The sequence below is a fragment of the Oncorhynchus kisutch genome, linkage group LG23 (genome assembly GCF_002021735.2).
Source record: "Oncorhynchus kisutch isolate 150728-3 linkage group LG23, Okis_V2, whole genome shotgun sequence".
Classification (NCBI taxonomy): Eukaryota; Metazoa; Chordata; class Actinopteri; order Salmoniformes; family Salmonidae; genus Oncorhynchus; species Oncorhynchus kisutch.
In genome coordinates this window covers 9,984,470-10,010,212 of record NC_034196.2, presented here as the reverse complement: position 1 = coordinate 10,010,212, position 25,743 = coordinate 9,984,470, and the positions used below count along the sequence as shown (strand labels likewise).

The following is a 25,743-nucleotide window of genomic DNA, read 5'->3' as shown; positions in this document are numbered from 1 at the left end:
AAAATGTCATTTTACAAAACAGTAACCCTTTCCCTGCCCACCGGTGATGTTAGGCTATGTGTAATGCTATTCTGATGGGAAGTGTTTCGATACATATGCTATTACAATTCATAACTGTAGCCGAGATGAAAATGTATGTATGATTGTCAAGGGGCAATTAGAGTGATTGATTGACCGATTGATTCCACTAATTGGTTCATTGATTGATTACTAGTCAATCTAGCGTGAGTGGGACATATCACTGGCCAGACTTCATGGGACTGTGGATAAAAAATAAAGGATCTAGCCAATAACAGCACACAACTGCAGTAATTGCAGTCAACGTACAGAGCAATTGAACATACTGTTTGAAAAGTGAAAGAGTGCAATGAAAGCCAGCCATACAGGGGTTAATGTGGACCAATTTTTATGTTTAAGCTACAAGTTTCCGATATCTCCTTGTTATCCATCCACTTGTTTTTATCATGAAGACTATTGGGCAGCTGATGAATCTCCCTGCAACTTGACTGTTCTGTAATAGTAGCGATGTACCAGTAACACAGCTGGAGGCACTTTCTGTCCTAGATTCTGCAGGCAGACCAAAACAAAACTGTAATACTATGCATCATCATGGAATCTCTCTCTCTCTCTCTTTATCTTTCTTTTTCTTTCTTTCCCTCTCCATAATTATAAATCCATAATTTAGTGCTGTTTGAAAACATAAACCCAGCATTTAGTGTTATTTGCAGACTTTGATGTTCCGATATTGTACCGTTGACACATACACTGAGTGTACAAAACATTAGGAACATCTGCTCTTTCCATGACCTAGACTGACCAGGTGAATCCAGGGGAAAGATATGATCCCTAATTCATGTCACTTGTTAAATACACTTCAAACAGTGTATATGAATGGGAGGGGACAGGTTAAAGGATTTTTAAGCCTCGATACAATTGAGACATGTATTGTGTATGTGTGCCATTCAGAGGGTGAATGGGCAAGACAAAAGATTTAAGTGCCTTTGAACGGGGTATGGTATAGTAGATGCCAAGCGTACAGATTTGAGTGTGGGAAGAACTGCAATGCTGCTGGGTTTTTAACGCTCAACAGTTTCCTGTGTGTATCAAGAACGATCCACCAGCCAAAGGACATCCAGCCAACTTGACACAACTGTGGGAAGCATTGGAGTCAACATGGGCCAGCATCCCTGTGGTACGCTTTTGACACCTTGTAGAGTCCATGCCCCGAGCAATTGAGGCAGTTCTGGCAAATGGGTGGTGGTTGTGTGTTGTTCCTAATGTTTTGTACACTCAGTGTACATTTACAGTGTAGCAAACAAGTCAACTCACGTTAAATAGTATGGATTGGAAAAGTTGTGCTACCTTATATTGAATGTGAAATGATGTGTGCACTATTCTGAATCAAGTTAATACTCTCCTAACTCCAGTGAAGTAACATTTTCTACAAGAATTGTGAGACGTGTCGCAGTGCTTGAGGCATCACTATAAACTCGGGTTCAATCCCAGGCTGTGTCATAGCCGGCTGTGCCGGGAGACCCATGAGGCGGTACACAATTGGCACAGCGTTGTTAGGGTAGGGTCTGGGTGTCCTTGTCCCATTGTGCTCTAGTGACTCCTTGTGGTGGGCTGACCACCTAAGCCGACTTTGGTCACCAGTTGTATGGTGATTGGTGTGGCTGACTTCTGGGTTAAGTGAGCAGTGTGTCAAGAAGCGATGCGGCTTGGCATGGTTGTGTTTCAGAGGACGCATGGCTCTCTCCCAAGTCTGTATGGGACTGCACTGATGGGACAGGATTGCAACTACCAATTGGGGAGAAAAAGGGGTAAAAGTACAACCCAAAAAATATTTGTATTTTTAACATCAAATATAATTTGATGGAGTCCATTTCCACTGCCAACTAGCCTTTAAAATGCTACATTTAATGGATTTATACATATTGGATGCTATCATTCTTGTGGTGTTGTCTGTAGGCGCCCAATATTCTCTGTTAATTAATTTACAGCGATTGAGTCTTGTAATCCTGCCTTCATAAATTCCAATTTGCATTAGTGTTCGTTCGCGCTGAATCCCATTTAATGAACCAGTTGAAGAACAGTGCACTAATATCCTGTGCTGATAACGTGGTGATGCTGGTGGTGATATGGCTGTGGCAGAGTAGAGGGGAAAGGGGGAGAAAAGACAACAGACAATAAGAAGTGATTTAGCTGGAGCGCTAAATCTCCTGGCATCCTTCCCTGTCAAGGTCTGATAGAGACACTGTTACATAATTCTCCTCTCTGAGTAAGACGGGGAAATATTGAATATTAATCACGATACCATTATAATGATTTACTTAGTGTGCATGTTTAACGAACCAGCATCTCTGCTGCTTGTGTTGCTGCTGTATCAAGGCATTCCTTTGGGAGGCTTTTATCTGAACCAGTGTCTGCTCATCACTATCAGTGAGTGATCTCTGTGTGATTTTGCTGCACGTGCCCTCTGGGCTGGAGAACAACACACACAACACAAGATTACAACATAGAAATATCTAAATCAAATCTACAGTTAAAAAATAAAAGAGCTACAATAAAATAACAATAACGAGGCTATATACAGGGGGTACCGGTACCAAGTCAATGTGCAGGGGTACAGGTTATTTGAGGTAATTGAGGTAATATGTACATGTAGGTAAGGGTAAAGTGATAGGAGCTATGATTTCACCTGAAATACTTTCTACTGAACAAAGTATACTTGTAATTATGTGGCAGTTTATTATTGTCTGTGACTCAACATAAATCATACCCAAACTATTTTTTCATAATTAAAAAAAAACAGTAGGGTCTATGTAATTCTTATTTTCAATGACAGCCTAGGAACAGTGGGTTAACTGCCTTGTTCAGAAGCAGAATGATTTATTTTTTACCTTGTCAGCTTGGGGATTTGATCTTGCAACCTTTTGGTTACTAGGCCAACACTCTAACCACTAAGCTACCTGCCACCCCAGTTACATGGCACAGCACCAAACAGCGCCACCCAATGGAATCGTCACCTGCCCTCTGCTGTTATCCAGTTACACATTAAAAAAAACAATATAATCAGAAAGAATTTTACAAAATATTTTTTTACAATGCATTTAATTTACATATCACAAATGGACAGTTCTGTACAGTGCAATAGGATGTGTGGACAGTTTGATAGCATACTGTCATCATTATCTAAGCGTTTTAAAATATAACTTTTTTTCTGAAGATAATAATGATACATTTCATAAACTTCATGGAATAAATAGGTGATTTACACATAATTGGTCCTCAATGCGTAATGCAAAACCAGTGTTAAATATTCCAAATTAATGTGCAGTGTACCCACAAATCTTCACATTTGCTTGTATTCTGAACAACACTACAACAGTGCTATCCAGTGTAATGACAGACCTTTAGAGTACTAGTCCTGCAGTAGTCCTCACATAATACATCTTTGTTCTGTATAGCTCATTGTATAGCTCATTGTCCTCCTCACATATACCATATTTTCTTCACAACTGCAACCATGTGCACTCGTTGCACCTCTGCCCAAGCGTTGTTTAGGGCTAGATCCCATGCCATGACGCTCATCAGAATCATTCCAACAAATACTCAGGCTTGGTTACAGATATGCACCAATCTGACTTGCCCTACAGGGGGCAGTGTCATTTTGTTTCTACCACAGCAGGTTTTGACTGTAGTTCATGACAGTTGCAGAACCGTATTAGATGCCCAAAAGGAGAGAGTCCGTTTGAGTGGATGAGGCAATGGCCTCAGGCAGAGTCAGGACAGGGTCATCTGGGCATGATGTAACCATATGGCTGCTGCAGACACAGAGAGTCGTGATTGGGTAGAGGGTGGCTATAGTAGTGCTCCACTAGGGCCGACAGGGAGGAAAATGTCATCTCAAACTCCAGGAACACCCGGGAGTCCTAAAACATAAACACATTGAAATTCACATCAAACAAGACAGATATGGTACTGGAATCCTTCATTTATTATTGATTGAGTCAGACAATCGACATGGTAGACAGCCTTAACCAAGGTTTGAGTTTTAGTGAGGTCCGGTAGCTTAATTTCTATACAATTAAAAAACTTGCAAATGCTATTTGGAGAACAGCAAAAGCAAGCAAAAAGGACCCCAATCCATTATCACCTTGGCTGCTGTAGGTTCATTCACCTCAGTCGATCTACAAACACATCGCCTATTAGCCACTGTAATTTTATTCCCCTGAAAGGGAGGAAATATGAGAAATGATTCACACTGACACGTGGCATCAGAGACATTTTTAGAACTGAACTGTTAGCATTTTAATGTTGGCCTATGAGGAAGATAGGCCATGTGGAGATGTTCATATTGAAACATGTCTTTTCAAGTTCCTAACTTGTTTGATCAAATTAGTACCGATTGTCTCAGGGGACCCCACATGGGTGCCCGACCCCAAGTTTGGGAACCAGTGTACTAACCTCTCTGCTCCTCTCGCTCCGTCTCCTCTGCTTCCTCCTGCATACATTGCAGACTGCCTCAGCCTCACCACTAGGCGCAACATCACTGTCTGTCTCAGTAGCCTACTCTCTATAAAGCAACGTTATTATGAGAACTTTGTAGGCTAGCGTATTTTTTGCTCCTGCTGAGGTAGGCTCTGTTTAACGTTAGCTTCTTAATTCATCCTTCTAGCTGGCTAAGTAATACTAGCCAGAGCCTTCAACGTTACTGCAATAGAAGTGTGTGCCGGCAGTTAGCCACCTGATTGACTGACATCTATAAGCGACTATTTACCAGTTGTGCACTCATTCTCTGAGATTCATTTTCAGTTTTTTGGGGGGATGTTTGTAGACATGGCAGGAGTCGCGGGATGCTTTTAAAATGCGGATGGTTTTAACATGTTTTTTTTTTCTTTCGGTATCTTGCAAACACGCTGTCTGCAGGGTCTTCAGTTGCCTACTTGAGGGTACTCTGATCTGGGGTAGTTAGTTTCTCGTCTCAGGCCGTTTGAGAGAGTGGTGAATGTGCTGCTAAGAAGGTTTATCCGGGAGGCAAATCCAGGGGGATGCAGGCGAACATAACGAGCCTGGATCAACGTTCTGAGCTTTGATCAACGCTGGGGCAATATTTCGATGTTGACCCGTAATTGATTTTCTTTATTGTGTACAAAATATATATTTTATTATATATATATTTTTTATGATAAAAAATGACCGGACCTCTGTGTACTCGTGTGTAGTTACGGGCATGGGTAGACAGAAAGTAAAGACAGTGGTTCTGACCTCCTCAAAGAGCCTGTAGTTTCTGGCCTTGCACAGATCCACATCCCACACCACCAGCACCTGATTCAATGAGAACAAATGTACATTATTTACGAAAGCAGTTTCTTTTTAATAGTCATTGTGTGATGTGTGGTGAATCCCTAGATGTTTATACATCACAGCATGCACATGTTGTACCTTGGATGTCTTTGATCCTGAGTTCCTGAAGCAGTAGAGACCATCCTGCGGTGAACTGGAGCTTTCCATAAATAACCTGCAATTAAAGCACAATAATAATGTATTTTAGTAAGACTGCATTCAGACGTGCTCTGCTCTTCTTCCAAGAGAAAACATAGACATGATTGTCAGAAAGAGATTCCCCGATCGAACATTAGTGGGCGTTAAAGACTGTTACACAAAAAGGAACAAGGAGGATTTAACAAATGTTCAATACAGAAATTGTTTATTGTCTTACTTTTCAACACTGCTTGTTTCTGTTAAGTCCACAAACACAGAATCTGGTAATTGAACCTGAGGTCAGAAACATGTGTCAAAAACAACAACAACAGACATAAAGGAGGTTAGAATTGTGTCAGCAGGCCAAGACTAATCTGTAGTACACGGAACAAGATTGTGCGATGAGATTATGGAATTTGCAGTGAAACAAGGGCATGCCACCGAGTAATGCCCTCGGCATGCCACCGAGTAAAGACACTAAACTAAACACAAAACATAACAGATGTGTTTCTCTAGTAGCCTGTGTAAACAAGAGTGATAGTTGATGGAGAATATGGCCACTTACATTCTCATAGTCTTCATCAGAGTCATCGTCGATGTCCTTGGATGGATCCCTGTTCTTTCTTAAAGAGGCAGGCACCTCGTCCACTGAGGTTCGGAAGCTTTGTCCATCTGGAGAGGATCTTCTGAGAAGAAGTGGGTGTTTTAACCTTCATCTTAAACGGTGCTATATATTTTTGCATGATTACAATATAACAACCTTGAAATCAAACTGTAGTTTTCAGAGCAAAAAGTAAAGCCTTTGCAGACTTACTGTGCTGACCCTCTTGGTTGTTTAGGCATGGTTGCCGGACATGGAGATTTCGCTAGGAGGGGTGTCTTGTACTGTCCAGGTGTGTGGTTCAGTGCTGGCGAGGCCTGTGGAGGGAGATCTGGTGTTGACCTAGTGCTGTGGCAGAAGTTTCGAACACTTGGGATGTGACTGGGTGTGTTGCCATGGTAACCAGGTGGTCTAGGATTCAGCCCCATTTGCCTTTCCAGGTTGATGCAGATGGGCAGGGTGGCGGGAGACTTGAGGGTCACTGGAACATGGGGCTTCTTGTCTCTGTGGTCCCCCACAGGTAGGGTGGAGATGGACGTCTTCCCCATCATCATCTGCTTCTGAAGGCTGGCAATGGGAGTGGGAAGAGGGGTCTTAGGGCCCCTCACACTTCTCTCTGGGCTGTCCTTGTTTGGGATGTCCATGTGTCCATGTTGGTTGTGGCCGATCTCACCCAGCTTGGGTCGAGGTAAGACTGGGGACATTTTCTTTGGAAGGGGGCTGGAGAGGGTCCTGTTGGGGACAGGGGCAGGTTGGGGGAGACCTTTGCAGAATCCTGATTTTGATTCTTGTCTAAACTGGCATGGGAGTGGAGGAGGATGGTATGATGGTGGTGGAACAGTTAGTCTTCCTTCAACAGTAAAAAAATAAGATATTCAGTGATAGGTACTAGAAACAGTAGGAAACATGGACTTCCTAAATTGTTGACAACTTTGTTGAGAGTTGAGAGACAATGTTGTTTCAGTGGTAGTTATCGTTTAGCTATAGATACAGTGCCTTCGGAAAGTATTCAGAGACCTTGACTTTTTCCATTTTTTGTTTAGTTACATACAGCCTTCTTCTAAAATGGATTAAATAAATACAAATTCTCATCAATCTACACACAATACCTCATAAAGACAAAGTGAAAACAGGTTTTTCGAAATGTTTGCAAATGTATTAAAAATCAAATGATTTGCATAAGTATACAAACCCTTTGCTATGAGACTCGAAATTGAGCTCAGGTGCATCCTGTTTCCATCAATCATCCTTGAGATGTTTCTACAACTTGACTGGAGTCCACCTGTGGTAAATTCAATTGTTTGGACATGATTTGGAAAGGCACACATCTGTATATATAAGATCCCACAGTTGACAGTGCAAGTCAGAGCAACAACCAAGCCATGAGGTCAAAGGAATTGTCTGTAGAGCTCTGAGACAGGATTGTGTGGAGGCACAAATCTGGGGAAGGGTACCAAAGAATGTCTGTAGCGTTGAAGGTCCCCAAGAACACAGTGGCCTCAATCATTCTTAAATGGAAGAAGTTTGGAACCACCAAGACTCTTCCTAGAGCTGGCCACCCGGCCAAACTAAGCAATAGGGGGAGAAGGGCCTTGGTCAGGGAGGTGACCAAGAACTCGATGGTCACTCTGACAGAGTTCATCTGTGGAGATGGGAGAACCTCCCAGAAGGACAACCATCTCTGCAGCAATCCACCAATCAGGCCTTTATGGTAGAGTGGCCAGACATGAAGCACATGCACATGACAGCCTGCTTGGAGTTTGTCAAAAGGCACCTAAAGACTGTCAGACCATGGGAAACAAGATTCTCTGGTCCGGTGAAACCAAGATTGAACTATTTGGCCTGAATGCCCAGCGTCAAGTCTGGAGGAAAGCGGCAGGGACTGGGAGACTAGTCAGGATCGAGGGAAAGATGAACAGAGCAAAGTACAGAGATCCTTGATGAAAACCTGCTCCAGAGCGCTCAGGACCTCAGACTGGGGTGAAGGTTCATCTTCCAACAGGATAACGACCCTAAGCACACAGCCATGAAAACGCAGGACAGACTTCAGGACAAATCTGAATGTCCTTGAGTGTCCCTGACAGAGCTTGAGAGCATCTGCAGAAAATAATGGGAGAAACACCCCAAATACCGGTGTGCCAAGCTTGTAGCGTCATACCCAAGAAGACTGCTTCAACAAAGTACTGAGTAAAGGGTCAGAATACTTATGTAAATATCATATTTAAATGTTTTCTTTTTATAAATTTGCTTGTGTTTTATAAAACACTGTTTTTAATTTGTCATTATGGGGTATATGGTGTAGATTGATGAGTGGAAAAAACTATTTAATCAATTTTAGAGTAAGGCTGTAACGTAACAAAATGTGCAAAAAGTCATGGGGTCTGAATACTTTCCGGATGCACTGTATACATATGCACACTGCCAGCCAAAAGTTTTAGAACACCTACTCGTTCAAGGGTTTTTCTTTTTTTAAACTATTTTCTACATTGTAGAATAATAGTGAAGACATCACAACTATGAAATAACACATATGGAATCATGTAGTGATCAAAAAAGTGTTAAACAAATCAAAATATATTTGAGATTCCTCAAATAGCCACCCTATGCCTTGATGACAGCTTTGCACACTCTTTGCATTCTCTCAACCAGCTTCATGAGGTAGTCACCTGGAATGGATTTCACTTAACAGGTGTGCCTTCATAAAAGTTGTGAAATGTCTTTATTTCTTCATGTGTCTGAGCCAATCAGTTTTGTTGTGACAAGGAGGGGGGGGGGGATACAGAAAAAAGTCCATATTATGGCAAGAACAGCTCAAATAAGCAAAGAGAAATTACAGTCCATCATTACTTTAATACATGAAGGTAAGTCAATCTGGAAAATGTCAAGAACTTGAACGTTTCTTCAAGTGCAGTCGCAAAAACCATCAAGCGCTATGATGAAACTGGCTCTCATGAGGACCGCCACAGGAAAGTGTGACGACCCTCCCACTCTGTCTGCCGTATTCTCTCTTTGTTCTTGTTTCCTTATTAGGATGCCGGTAGGCGGAGTTGGGAGGGTCGTCAGCTACATGGGAAACACCTGGGCCCGGTGTGTCCCAGGATAAATACACCACTTCCCCATTCATAGAGGCGACTCTCTCCATGCAGACACCTTTATGGATTTTGTTGTGTTTCTTGGTGGTTTTTTGGTTGTTTGCTTTGGCACCTTTCAACACCCTGCATTATCACATTCATGCATGCAAAACACTCACAGTACTGATTACTGATCACACACACCATTGTCTATTATATTTAGTTACTTATTTAATAAATATATATTTTTGTTACTCCTTATCTCCACGTTGTCTCCCTTTTGTTACGGGCTTTGAGCCGGTTCGTGACAAGTGGGGGCTCATCTGGGATTTTTGAACATATTGATTTGGGAGAATGTGGAGGTACGTGTTTGGTTTGCATATTTTGTTTGTTTGAGTTTGATAGGCCCAGTATTGGTTGCCTTTGTTTGGTTTGTGTGCTGCGTTGAAGAGAGCTAATGGTTAGTTTCCAGGCCCTGCCTAGCCTGGAAACTCTTGTTCTACTTTCTGTTGGGACATCAGTCTGAGGAGGTGAGTAATCGGCTGTGTACCTCAGTGGGAGATTTGGGTAGGGTAGTGGAACTTGCTACTCGGCGCTATAGCTTTTTTCCCCTCATGTTTAGCGACGTGTTTCATTTTTGGAATATGTTGGGCATGGTTAAATGTTTGTTATTTTTGTGTGTTGTCTGTGGACTGAGCAGTTGTCTCGGGGGCACATCCGTGGCTTGGTGGAATTTGCCAGCATGTTGGGGAGTTTTTCCTTGCCAGGCGGCTACAGGGCGTGAATTCCCACCATAAATCCGCACGAAGACTAGGGTTGAGTTATTGTAGGAAGCTCTGTATCTCATCTCTCTTCTGTGGTGCTCAGGGTAATTGTCATTTCTCGGGTTGTGGTCTGGTGTGCTCAGCAGAGGGGAAGAGCGAGATTTCTTTTGTTGTTTAACTATGGCGTCTTATGTAGATGAGTTTATTCGCTTTCCATCAGAGGAATTGTTAGAATTAGGTACTAAAGAATAGCTGTTGAAGGTCGCTGAACACAAGGTTGAAATTAGTGATAAACGTCTAAAGAATTCTATTAGGTTAATATTGAAGGCCAATCTGATGGAGAGTGGTATTCTTGAAGATACCACTGGGCCAGCCTCTGAGGACTCGTCTCCCCGTATCGTTACAATGGCCATTCCATCGGTTAGTCCTAGTAGTCTTCTTTTTGAACAGCAGAAAGAACTGCTTCTGTTACAGCTGGAGCATGATCGTGTAAAGTATGAAAAGGAATTGGCATTTAAAGAAGATATGGAGCGTGCTAAAATCAAGTTGCAACAAGAACGTCGAGAGTTGGTTAGGGAAGGAAAGATCTCAGGGGAGACTTTGTTCTGGGAAGGTGACCCAGATTTACCTAGGGGTCGTTCCTCTTTTGGTCGTGCCCCGGACACACTTGATATTGTTGGGAACTTACGGTTATTGCCTCAGTTTAATGAAAAGGACCCTGAGACGTTCTTTTCGTTGTTTGAGCGTGTTGCTGACGCTAGGAATTGGCCTGATTCTGATCGCACTTTAATGTTGCAGTGTGTGCTGACTTGTAAAGCGCAGGAAGCATATTCAGCTCTTAGTGTACACGACCGTGGCAGTTATGATAAGGTTAAACCGGCTGTGTTACAGATTTATGAATTGGTCCCTGAGGCTTACCGCCAACGATTTAGAACTTTAAAAAGGGATGATAAACAGACTCATGTTGATTTTGCGCGAGAATTATCTTTGATCTGATTATGTTGGAGCAATTTAATGACACAATCCCTGATCGTATTGCCACGTAAATATTAACGAACAAAAGTAAAGAATGTCGCTGAAGCTTTGGCAGACGAGTATGTGTTGACTCACAAAAGTGTCTTTGCAGAGCCCTGTATTCGGAATGAGTGGGGGCGTTAGGATAGATTTGGCTCACCGAGATACTTTGGTTCATGGGCAGAGTTCTATTCAAATAGGATTGAGCCTGACTCCCATGGTAAAGCTGACTTTGGTCAAGAGTGTCACTACTGTCGAGGTTCAGGTCATTGGAAAAACGAATGTCCACTTCTCAGGTCAAAGGGTGCTTAAGCTAAATCTAAGCCTACCGCATTAGCTGCTCCTGTTCCACATCAGTTCACTCATGACTCATTGCCCAGGAGCATGTGAATGTCCATATTGATCCAGACTATTTACCTTTCATTACAGAAGGTTTTGTGTCTATGTTAGGAAGTAAGGACCCAGTGCCAGTGAAGATACTGAGAGACACAGGTGCCTCTGAATCATTTGTGTTGGAATCTGTGTTACCCTTTTCTGCTGAGACTGATTCAGGGAATAGTGTTCTAATTAGGGGAATAGGTTTGCACACTGGCAGTTCCATTGCATAAACTGATGTTGGCTTGTGGGCTGGTGAAGTTGTTGTGGGGGTGCATCCTTCGTTGCCTATTGAGGGTATCGACGTTATCCTTGGGAATAACTTGGCTGGTGAGCGTGTATGGCCTGTCGTGTTTCCATCTCTAGTGGTTTCCACTAAGCCATCATTTGTTGGGATTTCTGATGAGTTTCCCCAGAGGTGTTCTCTGCGTGTGCAGTGACACGTTCTATGAGCCGTGGCGAACTGGTCACTGCGCTGATTTAATGATGATAATAATACAAAGTATGTCACTGTTTTCCCTGTTATCCCGTTATCTGTAACCCGCTCAGATCTAATCAATGCGCAACGGGATGACCCCACGTTAGAAGAGTTGCGTGACCAAATTGTGCCTGTGGAACAGTTGGGAGATGTCGCCGATGGCTATTTTCTCCAAGAGGATGTCCTGATGAGAAAGTGGGTGTCTCATGGTAGTTGTTTTCTGGATGAGGCAATTAGTCAGGTTGTTGTACCAGTTAAGCTTTGTGAGTTGGTGTTGGCAACTTCTCACAGCGACGTTGCTGGACATATGGGGGTGAGGAAAACCTACATTCGCATATTAAGACATTTCTTTTGGCCTAGATTAAAGAGGGATGTTTCTGATTTTATCAACCTGCCACACCTGTCAATTAACTGGAAAACCTAATCAAGCTATTAAACCGGTACCATTGTTTCCTATTCCTGTACTTCCCCATTCATAGAGGAGACTCTCTCCATGCAGACACCTTTATGGATCTTGTTGTGTTTCTTGGTGTTTTTTTGGTTGCTTGCTTTGGCATCTTTCAACACCCTGCATTATCACATTCATGCATGCAAAACACTCACACTACTGATTACTGATTACACACACCACTGTATATTATACTTAGTTATTTAATACATTTATATTTTGTTACTCCTTATCTCCACGTTGCCTTCCTTTTTGTTACGGCCTTTGAGCCGGTTCGTGACAAAAGGGAGACCCAAAGTTACCTCTGCTGCAGAGGGTAAGTTCATTAGAGTTACCAGCCTCAGAAATTGCAGCCCAAATAAATGCTTCCCAGAGATCAGGTAACAGACACATCTCAACATCAACTGTTTAGAGACTGTGTGAATCAGGCCTTCATGTTTGAATTGCTGCAAAGAAACCACTTCTTACGGACACTAAGAAGAGACTTGCTTGGGCCAAGAAACACGAACAATGGACATTAGATCTTTGGAAATTTGTCCTTTGGTCTGGAGTCCAAATTGGACATTTTGGGTTCCAACTGCCGTGTCTTTGTGAGACATGGTGTGGGTGAACAGATGATCTCTGCATGTGTATTTCCCACCGTAAAGCATGGAGGAGGAGGTATTATGGTATGGGGGTGCTTTGCTGGTGACACTGTCTGTGATTTATTTAGAATTCAAGGCACACTTAACCAGCATGGTTACCACAGCATTCTGCAGCGATACGCCATCCCATCTGGTTTGCACTTAGTCCCACTATCATTTGTTTTTCAACAAGACAATGACCCAACACACCTCCAGGCTGTGTAAGGGCTATTTTACCAAGAAGGAGAGTGATGGAGTGCTGTATCAGATGACCTTCAACATTCCCCTGACCTCAACCAAATTGAGATGGTTGGGATGTTAGTTAAGAAAAAGCAGCCAACAAGTGCTCATCATATGTGGGAACTCCTTCAGACTGTTGGAAAAGCATTCCAGGTGAAGCTGGTTGAGAGAATGCAAAGAGTGTGCAAAGCTATCATCAAGGCAAGAGGTGGCTATTTGAGGAATTTCAAATATAAAATATATTCAGATTTGTTTAACACTTTTTGGGTTACTACATGATACCATATGTGTTAGTTCATATATTTGCTGTCTTCACTATTATTCTACAATGCAGAAAATAGTAAAAATGAAGAAAAACCCTTGAATGAGTAGGTGTTGTAAAACTTCTGACCAGTAGTTTATGTACGGTCGCAAATGGAGCCAAATGGGACCATTAGTTTGAATTGTGATGACATGCCAGTCCCATCAAGGGCTGTCTATCACAGTTATAGCACCTTTCAGCACCAAACTCAAAGATATTTATTATTTAGTACCTGTATAAGTTGGTGGGCTATCTGGTTTTTCATAGTCATCTTCATCCTCATCTTCTTCATCCTCTAACATATAATCTAGGCAAGAAAACACACACAAAATTGTCAGTGCACAGAATTAATTGTATGAAACAATGTTGTGAGTGCTGTCACTTACTGTCTCCTGGGTCATCATGGGCATAGGTTATGTCCATGGGGCTCTCGATCGATCCATAGAAGCTGTCCGCATCACTTTCAGAGTCACTATGTCAACAGAGAGAGGACCACATCAATCACCCTCTATTGAATTGATTCACTGACTATGCATTCACTGACTCCCATTCATACTTTTTGTAACACAGCAAGAGATATCCTACAAGATCAAACCTGCATGCTCAGAAAGTTAATCGGAGCATGCAGCCAAACTGTCTACCATTTATCAGAAAGAGCAAGTGACCGCAGATGGTATGTTTGTGTGAAGGGATGTGTTGACTTACTTTGGAATATATGACTCCATTCTGTCATTATAGTGATCAATTTCTTTTCGCAGGTTTCGCATCCATTTCTGTTAGTAGACAGAAATAACCGGGATTACATGATCTATGTATTGCTGTAATGTTACTAGGAATGTGAGAGGTTCTGTACATATCGCCCCTCACCCTTCTCTCTTCCTCGTTGGCTGCTGAGAAGCAATAGGTTCGGTGCTTCTTACTGAAGTAGACGATTTTGAAGGGAAACACGTTATTGGAGGTGGTCTCTTCTGCTGCCCTCATCACCCTGCCAACGAGAGAAATAGAAACTGAAACCACACCTTGGAGAAAACCACATCCATTATAATAGATACACAGACGTAGGAAAACACGGTGCAGTAAAGCCTCCTCACTCTGACCAATCCAATTTCACATTTCATAGGTTAAACCATATCAGTGGGTTAACTCATTTATTACTATTACTATCACATTATTGCTGTGACAAACATTCCATGCCATCTATGTGATATTGTGTTCTGTTGGAGTTGTATGGGCCTGCTGGTCTGGCCATGTTTCAGTGTACCAGGCTGCTCAGTGTTTACTACTAGTTGCAATTACTATTCCCTGTGACGCTATTACTGAGATATTTCTGTTTGTACAAGTGGCAAGCTGGAGCTTGTCTGAGCGGTTGGCTGGATATGCCCTCACCAGCTAGTAACTTCTGCTGATTCATTAAGCTCTGCCCACTATAGTGTTGTCCTGTCAGGATGTTAAGGCCCATATCTATACACTTTGAAACCACAGACACAAACACACGTGCGGACACATCTGCTTCCGTATGATGATGTTTATATGATAGTGGATATGTTTGATGGCTGCACAACACTTCAAGATAGAAAAACAAAATGGGAGAGTCCGTCACTACACAACTTGCATCTCCTTGAGACGGCATGAGGTGCGCAGGGCGGATCCCTGGAGAAACTCCGCAAGCTCCATGAATGGTTGAACTTGTGATAGGTGACTGTTAAGGGATTTTTAAAAATCAATAATGACTAATTATGTATACATTTCAATCAGGACTGACTAATCAGAATACTATTATGTTACTGTATATATATGAATTTTCTTTTAATCCTAGTACTGAATATAATGTGTGTAATTATAATAAAGAATTAGAACAATGACTGTCTGTTCCTTGGTAGAAATGAATGAACTTATCGTCAGACTGGCTAGAATGCTTATCTACACAGGAAGACCTTGGTTCAGTCATAAATTATCTAAATTGGTGAGAGACGATGCGGGAAGGCTTGAGAACTATACTGCCATTGTACCAGAGTGGAGAAGAGACGGTTTGCACAGATGAATATGGTACCTTCAGGCATTTGGAAATTGCTCCCAAGGATGAACCAGACTTGTGGAGGTCTACAAATGTTTTTCTGAGATCTTGGCTGATTTCTTTTAACTTTCCCATGATGTCAAGCAAAGAGGCACTGGGTTTGAAGGTAGGCCTTGAAATACAGCCACAGGTACACCTCCAATTGACTCAAATTATGTCAATTAGCCTATCAGAAGCTTCTAAAGCCATGACATAATTTTCTGGAATTTTCCAAGCTGTTTAAAGGCACAGTCAACTTAGTGTAAACTTCTGACCCACTGGAATTGTGATAAGTGAAATAATCTGTCTGTAAACAATTGTTGGAAAAATTACTTGTGTCATGCACAAAGTAGATGTCCTAACCGACTTGCCAAAATTATAGCTTGTTAACAAGACTTTTGTGATGTGGTTGAAAAATGAGTTTTAATGACTCTAACCAAAGTGTATGTAAACTTCCAACTTCAACTGTATATATATATAAATTGGGGAGAAAAGGGGGTAAAAAAAAAAACCTTTTTCTCCCCAATTTCGTGGTATCCAATTGGTAGTTACAGTCCGCGCATCCGAAACACAACACAGCCAAGCCGCAATAAAGTTCCCTGTGTATGTTAACTCTCTGTGTGGTTGCTTTATTCCTTTGACTGGGAAAGGTTTTCAATGAGTCACAGACCAGTCAAACAGCTATATTAAAGCTATATTTATGCAAGGCCATAGTAGAGAGAAGAGACTCCAGATGTGTAATTACACAGTTACACAGTTCTAACGCTACCCCTATGGCACTGCAGCATGCGCCTTCAGGGGGAAGCAGTAGAAGGAGGAACTCAATGGACCACCACAGGCTAGGATTCCTCAGTGTCCACTTTCACTTTTCAAAATGTCAAACAGATATGGAAAAGAGGTGGTTTAACAGTGCCGTCTCTATTACTGACTTGTCACCTATGTAGGAATTAATATGACGGGTCCCCCCTGTGTTAGGTATTCGTAAGCGAAAACTCCTGACCTTTATAGAGAGGCTCTCATTTAGCAGGAAGTGGCACACCGACACTTAAGAAATGCTTTCACTGTCAGCAGACTTTCTCATCTGATCAGGATTTCTCAGCATAACAACCGATTGCAACGGACAATGGCAGCTGTATTTCAAACATTGATAATCATATGTAGGCCTATGGGAGAATGCCAACATGTTTTGCCAAAGTCTATTCAAATTCATGTGCAAATGACAGCTGCATGACAATAGTTGACACTGACCTGTTGTAGCCATTGAGAGAGAAAGCTCCTTGCGGTGCAGGACTGGTGCTGCTCTTGAAATAATACACACATCCCCTGTGGATGATTATATAGCGAAGAGGCCCTGTAAGAAAGAAAGATAACGTAAGGGAAAGTCTCACACATACAATAACCTAGGTATAATAGCAAGTATATAGAGCAAGTATAAAGAGTTTCATTCTAAAATGCTATATATCCATTTTCAGACATGTTGGTAAATTTAGCCTTTATTGTTTAAAGAAATTATGAACGAGATTGGTGTGTTCTTTCAATATTTAATCATGGCATGAGGTCGTTCAATGAGAGACATCAAATTGGCCCACCGTCGTCCGGGTTTGGCCGGGGGTAGGCCGTCATTGTAAATAAGAATTTGTTCTTAAACTGACTTGCCTAGTTAAATAAAGGTTAAACAAACAAACAAAACACAACATGTATTTGTTTAAAATCTATCACTTGATGATTTCATTTCAGAGACAAATAATCAAGTTTTTTTTTGCAAAATGCTATATATCCGCCTCACTCTCAGATAAATAAGAAGCACTGCTATGCTTTATACAGTTAAATATAGCAAATAACTACAAGAAATGTACAAATGATACATTTGTGACATCAATATTTATTTATTTTTAATCAATTAAATACAGTAATATGAGATCTGTATGTAAAACATTTACATTTGACATTTTGGTCATTTAGCAGACTTACCACATATCACATATCAAATACAGGATAAGAACATTCCATTCCAGATTTAAAAAAATGTATATATAGCGTTACACATCTAAAATCTATTAATGAAAAATCTGAGAACAGTAATATTTACACACACATGAAGGTACCCTTAAGCAATCATTTCTGATGAAAAAACACAAATGTGAAAAATAGCTCCTTCTTTAGCGTTTTGGAAATAAACTCTTCATATGTTGTTCCTAATTTGATGAATCTCCAACCCCGCTCGAGGGGTGATGAACTAAACATTGTGATGAGATGAAAGTATGCAGTGCAACTCATCTCAGACCTTTGTCAGAATCCCTTGGTGCAGTGCACATTAATGTGCCATGAAAGTTATATATGTAATGTAATGTTATGTACTGTAGGGCTACTCACACTTCATAAGGCTGAACTGGCTCCCTCCCTTCTTGTGGAGGTACCCAGAGTGGCACACGCCTCCTGGCATGGTGAGCAGGTTCTGGGCCCCGATGGCCCTCATTGGAACAGGCCAGTAGATCTCTGCTGAAGCCATGTTTCTGAGGAGGACAGGGAGAGAGAGAAATAACACGTCAAATACCACATTACACATCACAGAGCTGGCAGTGGTCTGAACGTATCTAACTTGACATTTCTGAGATGCAACGCTAAAATAATATTTCAGCTGCTGCATTTCTCATCGAACCCAAGTCTGACAGTGAATTCTAAACCTGATTGCATCAAAACAGCAACATGTCAATGAACAAACGGCACAAGGACTTGAGAATTCGGACCATGTTAACAAAACATCAACAATAAAGAAGAAGTAATACTACTTCCCATCGCAGCTTTGAAACACCTCGGTCCTTGAGAGCATCTTACATCCTGACCCAATAACTTTCTCTCCACTTTGAAAGTTACAAGAAACACCATGACAATTCTACATACACTCTCAGGAAGAAGCGGTTCCAGAAGGTTTCTGCGGCTGTCCCCATAGGATAATCTTTTTTGGTTCCAGGTAGAACTCTTTTGGGTTCCATGAAGGACCCTCTGTGGAAAGAGTTCTACATGGAACCAAAATGGTTTTTTTAAGTGAACACAGCCAAACTGCCCTTTTTGGTTCTAGATAGCACCTTTTTAGCACCTTCAAATGAGCAACGGGGTTCCCTTATGAGCACAGACTAATAAACTTTTTCGCTTCTAGATAACACACTTTTTCCCCTAAGAGTTTAGACTTATAAACAAACAAACATCAAACAAACACCCCAGCCAACAGGTCTGCTACCCAACCTAAAACCCCAGTCATATAATACCTGGGTACCCCAGCAGCAGCTTACATCCTCTCCTGAGAGTCTGAACTACTGAGCTCTTCCTGAGCATGCGGGCAGTTGAGAGAACACACTAAGGCAGACTCAGAGAGACACACACACACACCACACTCTCCTCTAAATCTCTAAAACCCCAATACAGCCAAAAACCTGCAGTCTCGAGCCTTGACCCTAAACCAGACAAGCAAACAGGAAACTGGACGTTTCCTCTGTAATGTGTCTCATGCCCTTTCAGAGCTGTTGATTGCACCCTGTGTGGTATGCTTCCTGCTTGGCAGCCTGCCTGGTCTTTCCTTGGCCTGGCGATGGCTGCTTGCCTTCTTGGAGGGACAACTGCCTCCAGACACAAAGACAAATATACTAACAAAGGAAGAAAAATAGGCAATTTTACAAATTTTTACAAATGACTGCCGAGCACCAACGGAAGGGATTGGGTTTAACATTGAGATCCAAGGGACAGGTGCAGGGGAGTAGTGTCTGACTGTTAGAGGAGAATGGAAAAGAGGAGACCGTAGGCTGCATCTCTCCCCAGAGTAAATCAGAGGTCGTTGAACTTTCCAAGAGAAGAAACAGCCAGGCAGGGAGGTTCAATAAGGATGCAGGAATATAGCTTAGGCTCCAGGCAGCAGGTAGCCTAGTGGTTAGAGTGTTGGGCCAGTAACCAGAAGGTTGCTAGATCAAATCCCTGAGCTGACAAGGTAAAAATCTGTTATTCTCCCCCTGAACAAGGCAGTTAACCCACTGTTTCTAGGCTGTCATTGTAAATAAGAATTTGTTCTTAGCTGACTTGCCTAGTTAAATAACACCAAAAAATTGTCTGATTAGTGAATTAGGCTGGGGAAAAAATGATGAAGTATTCCTGCAAAATGTGTTTATCCTCCTTTTCTTTAGCGTCTATATTGGCATCTGATGAGGCAAGCAGATTGGAGTGTTTAGGACGCAGCAGGCTGGCTTGGTTATTTCTGACCTGTTTGTGGTGCCTGCTCCAAGTGGACTTAAAAGGACAACAGCAGCCTTAATCTGTCCTGTTGCCACATTCTGATGTTTCTGTAGTTTCCACTGGAAAGCAAAAACCACTGTTCAAAAGGCATACAGGGTGTGGGACCTATGGACGGATTCACCCTGACTGCATGCTCTGACTATTTGTGGTGTTGGATATGTGTGGTTGTAAAGAGGACTAGCAGTTAATAACAAACATTATTAAAGGGCATCTACGTGAAAATACATTGGAGTTGCAAAAAGTAATCAAGGGTAACATTTCAAGCACAGGATTATGTTATCATGGTAATCCATTTTCAACATTGACAAACCTTGTTGAATATGTTGAATTTCCACCATTGAAACATGTTCAATGTTCTATCCACTATCAGAAAAAAAAAGAACAGTACGCTGGGTATATTAGTGAGAGAGAGACACTAATCAGGAACTGCCAGGAACTGAAATGTAAACAGGAGTGGCAGGTATAACATACCAGGTTATTATTCAAACCTACTTCCTACTGCTGCCAGGAACAATCCACAGGAAAAACTACTCAACATAACCCATGGTTCTCGAGGAGAAACTAAATTAAACAAAAGCACAATGTCAACGGTTCACAGTGTGCTCTCACCTACTGTGAGACACAGTTCTCTGAATGGCTACTCATAACAGGTACAGTGAGCAAAACATCAGTATCCTTAACTGTATCATAACCTTTGACGTACATGTCCCAGCCACAGTGTTACCAAATGCAACTTTATGATTACATCTCTGCTCTTGCAGACGTCTGCCCAGCTGTTGGTGAACAAAAAAACTATTGCAGGTGGATCCACCACAGTCCTTTGAAGAATGTTGACGAGCATAGTCTCACAGGTGTACAACACTCACACCTGTTGGACATGTCTTTAAAGGAGAAGTCCACTAAAAAACTATCTGTTGGTATTTGTTTAATTAGTCCACTGTTGATACAGTCCCAGAATGTTGCATGTCAGCAAGTTTTCAAGATATAGAACTTTCAAAATACAGAAAGTGTCACGGTATGATACATTTTGGGAATGTATTAACAGTGGAATAATGAAACAAACAACAAAATATAGTTTTTGAGTGGTATTTTCCTTTAAGGAGTCGGCCTACTCCACAGGCCATATAGGGGAACGTTATGAGTTTCCGACAACACATAGTACTTTCATTTCTTTCAGCCTTCACTCATTACATACCACGCTGTAGCAGCAATAATTTCATTTTGCTTTTGTGGGGAGCTTGGCTTTCTCCCGCATCACTTCCTGTCTTCCAATATGAGCATGTTCTCCACACAGGGAGGCAGTGTGTGTGCCCAGAAAACAAATACTGTAAAAAAGCAGCAACATGACAAAACAAGAACCAGCTCCTCTCTTTGGAGATTCAGGACTAAGTTTTAGTTTAGGGGATGTGTTCCTTTTACTTTCCTGAACATGTGAATCACAATCAGAGAGTAAGAAAGTGATCAAGTGAAAGTGCACGTTCCTATATAGGAGTGCCCAGTGCTGAGTACCTCTCCATATTGGTCCACATGAGCCTGCAACTCTCATCTCGCCAGCATTGCACTTCATCATTTATTTCCTTATAGAATCATAGCCCAGCGAAGGGCTCGAAGCTGCAGCACGCCTGATACATTTAAATACATTTAAATAAAGTTACTGCTGTGTCACGCCCTGGTCAAAGTATTTTGTGTTTATCTTTATGTATTTGGTCAGGCCAGGGTGTGGCATGGGGTTTTTGTAATTGTGGTGTGTTTGTCTTGGGGTTTTGGTGGTGGTATTGGGATTGTTGCTAGTAGGGTTATCTAGCAAGGTCTATGGCTGTCTGGAGTGGTTCTCAATTAGAGGCAGGTGTTTATCTTGTCTCTGATTGGGAACCATATTTAGGCAGCCATATTCTTTGAGTTTGTCGTGGGTGATTGTCCTTAGTGTCCTATGTGTACTCTCGGTTAGTTTGCACCAGATAGGCTGTTTCGGTTTCGTTTATTGTTTTTTGTAGTGTTCGTGTAAGTTCGTGTTTCTTTGTTTCATTAAATATGAATCTAAATCAACACGCTGCATTTTGGTCCGATCCTTGTTCTACCTCTTCGTCAGAGGAGGATATAGAAGAAAGCCGTAACATGCTGTCTGTTCAGAAATAAATTAAATACTTCAGAATAGCCTACTACACCATGAGGAAGCCTCAAATTTGACCACAAAGGATTCTTTTAAAAATAGCCTAGTGGAGTGTAGCCCAATAACAAGGCATAGCCTACAGGCATAGCCTACGCTTGAGAAATCTGTCAGTGAACAAACAGCATGCAGACAAAACCTGCCTTTCGACAATATTTCAAATAGCCTACAATCGAGGCAAAATACAGGTTGGATAACAAATCGCTCCTGCTGAAAAGATAATACTATATAACCTGTCAGCTGTAGGCTACCAAAATATTTGATAAACTTCCAAATATTGTTTTCCAAGTAAAACGAGAGAGAGGCTTTTGGCACGAGCACATAGGCCATCACCAGCTAGTGAGCTGTGCGTCATTGGGTCAGTGAAACTGGAAAGCATTTTAAGGACTATCATTTCCCCCCTTATTTCCCAGTTGTCTTGAATGCACTGAAGTCGGAAGTCAGAGATTTCCCAGCTTCGAGTTCCCAGTTGTTTTGAACTCAGCATTAAAAAAAGATTATGCCAAAGTCTCCAGTCATGTAAAAGGACGTAGAATTGCATGAAATGCGTTTATTTTCACAGACCCCAGGCCACATTTATTTCGCCCCATGTGTGCAACTTCTGTAAGTGCCATTACGCAAATGTGATAATATTCATGCAATGCTCCCCAGGTCACCCACCTCTCATGCTCACTTTTTGTTCCGACACCTTCCAATTTACAAATTAAGCACTGTGAGTGCCCGTGAGAATGTGATCTTGTTTCGTGTAAACAGGACTCAATATGACTAGCACACCAATGGTTGGATGTAAACAGTTGAACACACAAAATAACCGTTGCTTCATAACTCCCAATAAAATAAGCTGTCCAGCAGTTAAATTGATGACATATCAGTGTGTTTGTTGCCTCATAAAGTCATTGTTAGGAGAGGTTGATAGTTGAAACAATCCTAGCCATCCTCTTCCACACCAGTAGGGGTATTTTTTATCAATACCAGGTGCTTGAGAACAACCGGACCTCAATGGCACCTTAATAATACAGTCGTCTTTCTCTTTCACCGCATCACCAAATACTCAGAAACTGAGTAGGTAGGAAAGTAGGTAGGAAAAGAGGTAGGAAGAGAGGTAAGAAATTCGGTAGGAAAGTATGTAGGAAAGGCAGAAAGATTTACGCCACTTACGTGCTATTCCGTTCCCAACACATTCTCACACTGGGCTCACTTGCAAGGAGAAACAACATATTTTTTCTTACTGACACATCCATTGATGGTGCAGGGCACTTCTCGCTACCATGTTCTCTCTGGCAGGTCGCGGAGACAGACGGAAGACAGGGACAGACGGACAGACCGCCAGAGTGTGCTGCTGTACAGATATATAGATTGATACTCCAGACAGACAGAGCCTGGAGGGGCCGTCTGTCTGTGGTCTGAGGAACTGCCTGCCTGCTCAGACGCACCGACTAATTTCCGGAGGGCCTCGTCTCAGAGCCCACACTCCACATTGGCCGACGTGCCTGAGCAGCTACTTCCTGCCCTTAGCTCATCAGCCAACAGTGCCACAGAGCTGAGTGTTGGGGGGACTTTCCACCTCCAGCACCATGGAACAATGAAATGGACACAAACAAAATATCCTGAGTGCCACTATGACCTATAGACAGAACACCATGTGTCCTGTATTCTACAGTGTGTATCCAAATCACATGCATCGGCGAGTAATACACTATATCAACCATGTGTAATAACATAAAATAAATATATATTACACAGTAATAGCACTAACTACTTTTTGACTTTCTAGTGTCGTTTGAGCCACATCCTGTGTAGTCCCAAGACCAATAGCCAAATAAAAGACATAGCTGGTTGAACAGGTGGTTCGTTTCTGGTATTAGCATGGCCTATTTAGAAGTGATCCATGAGTTTCCAAGGAAATACCTAAACACTAACAGATTTGAAAGATGCTGCACAAGGAAAAACACTGTGTTCCATAGATCTTTCCACAAAACAGACTATTAATATAACCGGCTGCTAAATTCTGTTTACTTGACCGGAATATGGTGCTTACCCATTGAGACCTGCAGAAGAAGACTGCTCTCTCTTCTGAAGATCCGTGGTTTGCAGTGAACACTAGGCCACTTCCTGCACGCCTTTAATGCCATAAAGTACGGTGACACCCTCCAAATGTAGAGCTCCAAGGCGACATATGTGCACACTCAGAACACTAAGAGCAGCTTGTCACACCCCCGTGTCTTTAGACCATTGAATAGAAATATGCGCTGCTCCATATTTGGATACATTGATTCAAAGTAGTACAATGGTGTGACACGCCTATACTTGATATAATGAAGTTCACTTCGCATGGTTGTTCCACTGTCAGTACACTAAACTTCACAAACAATTATGACCTTTGAAGTTGATAATCTCGTTTGACACAGTATCAAAGCCGTTGTAATAGTACAATCATTTATGTGCCCATGTTACCTATGGACTTCTTTCATGTTCGAGAAAATATACAGTAAGTGAGTATCCCCCTGAATGCAATCAAAACTACAGACAAGCTGAACAGAATAACAGACCACAGTCAGTTGTAACCCGTACTGTACATGGCCAAAGCCTGACTATTACAATTTCTCCCGTGTTGCTTATAGTAGTCGTCTGGGTCAAGGCTGAGCGAGAGCTTGTGAGCGAAAGTGAGACTCACCATGGTGATTCCTGCTAGAACAGAACAGGCTATTAGAGTAATGTGCCGTCATGTCATCGGACAGACCACAGAGGAAGTACTTGGACTACCTTGTCAGTTTGCGTAGAGGATGGGTTCGCTCTCACAACAGATTGACTGACTGACTGTCTTCTCCTGGTAGCTTTTTACATCCCCCTGCCACAGAGGAGGCTGGTGGGAGGAGATATAAGAGGATGGGCTCATTGTAATGGCTAGAATGGAATCAATGAAATGGTACCAAACACATGGAAACAAAGCGTTTGACTCGGTCCCATTGATTCCATTCCAGACATTTCAATGAGCCCGTCCCCCTATAGGTTCTCCCACCAGCCTCCTCTGCCACGCCAGCCTATCATGCATGACCATCAAAGCACATTGAAAGTCTTACTGGAAGAGTTGGACATCAGAAATGCCACTTTGAAAAAAATCTACACACTTTAAAGGGGCAATCTGCAGTTACTACAATTAATCAAATGTACCCATTGATCCTTGAAGAATAAAATGTATAAATACCTCATGAGCTCAGTTCAACTGTTGTACAACATCAGAACCCCAAAATATAAGCTGGTTTTACTCAAAGTAAGCAAAGTAAACGTCAACAAAAACTATATAGCGTCAAAACATGGTTGAAACTAGAATTTTGCTATCATGGATGATCAGTCCTTGCATCCATAGCTCTGTCTAGGAAACTGAGAGTGTTAACATTTCTCCAGCCCCACCCCTCAGCTTTTTACCAAAACAGGGGTGGAGAGAACGCTTCGTTATTGTTTCAACTGCTGATTCCCTCTTTAAAATGCTTCTCAAAAGACATCTTCTTAACTGTCATATAGGAAAAGAAAGTAACTTGCATTGCTCTTTGGTAAGGGGTAGCACATGCACACACTGTACGGGGCGATAGAGCTGTGAGAATGGAGAAGTTGGATATAGTCTAAAAAGGAATGTTTCTTACTTGTTGCACAATGTCTCATGTCATGCCATCTCCGAGTAAAAACTAATTGCAATGTCTCCAACTCTGCATTTATTTACAGTACTGAATCCACAAAGTACACTTCATAGTGTATAACAATGGGAGATCCACAAAGTACACTATGGTGTATAACAATGGGAGATGACATCATTCTGAGATTTTTTTTGTGGTTTGTTCCTAG

General features: G+C 41.9%; 1 protein-coding gene across 9 annotated transcripts; it reads right to left on the bottom strand.

The window, feature by feature from the left end:
• Positions 1–3,095: 3,095 nt before the first annotated feature.
• LOC109868525 (SH3 domain-binding protein 2) lies at positions 3,096–24,110 on the bottom strand. 9 transcript variants are annotated; one of them, XM_020458148.2, is made up of 13 exons: positions 23,942–24,110; positions 17,829–17,968; positions 16,704–16,806; positions 14,270–14,387; positions 14,108–14,175; positions 13,789–13,874; positions 13,635–13,709; positions 6,302–6,938; positions 6,053–6,173; positions 5,726–5,781; positions 5,449–5,524; positions 5,272–5,331; positions 3,096–3,935 (listed from the first exon to the last, which is right to left on the bottom strand). In XM_020458148.2, the coding sequence occupies exons 2-13, from the start codon at positions 17,962–17,964 to the stop codon at positions 3,798–3,800; spliced, it is 1,674 nt and encodes a 557-aa protein (XP_020313737.1). In that variant the 5' UTR covers positions 17,965–17,968; positions 23,942–24,110; the 3' UTR covers positions 3,096–3,797. The 9 variants fall into 9 exon arrangements, with proteins under 9 accessions (XP_020313737.1, XP_031658235.1, XP_031658236.1 ...); XM_031802375.1 differs by having other exon boundaries at positions 6,053–6,170; positions 23,942–24,090; XM_031802376.1 differs by having other exon boundaries at positions 6,311–6,938; positions 23,942–24,090.
• Positions 24,111–25,743: the final 1,633 nt, after the last annotated feature.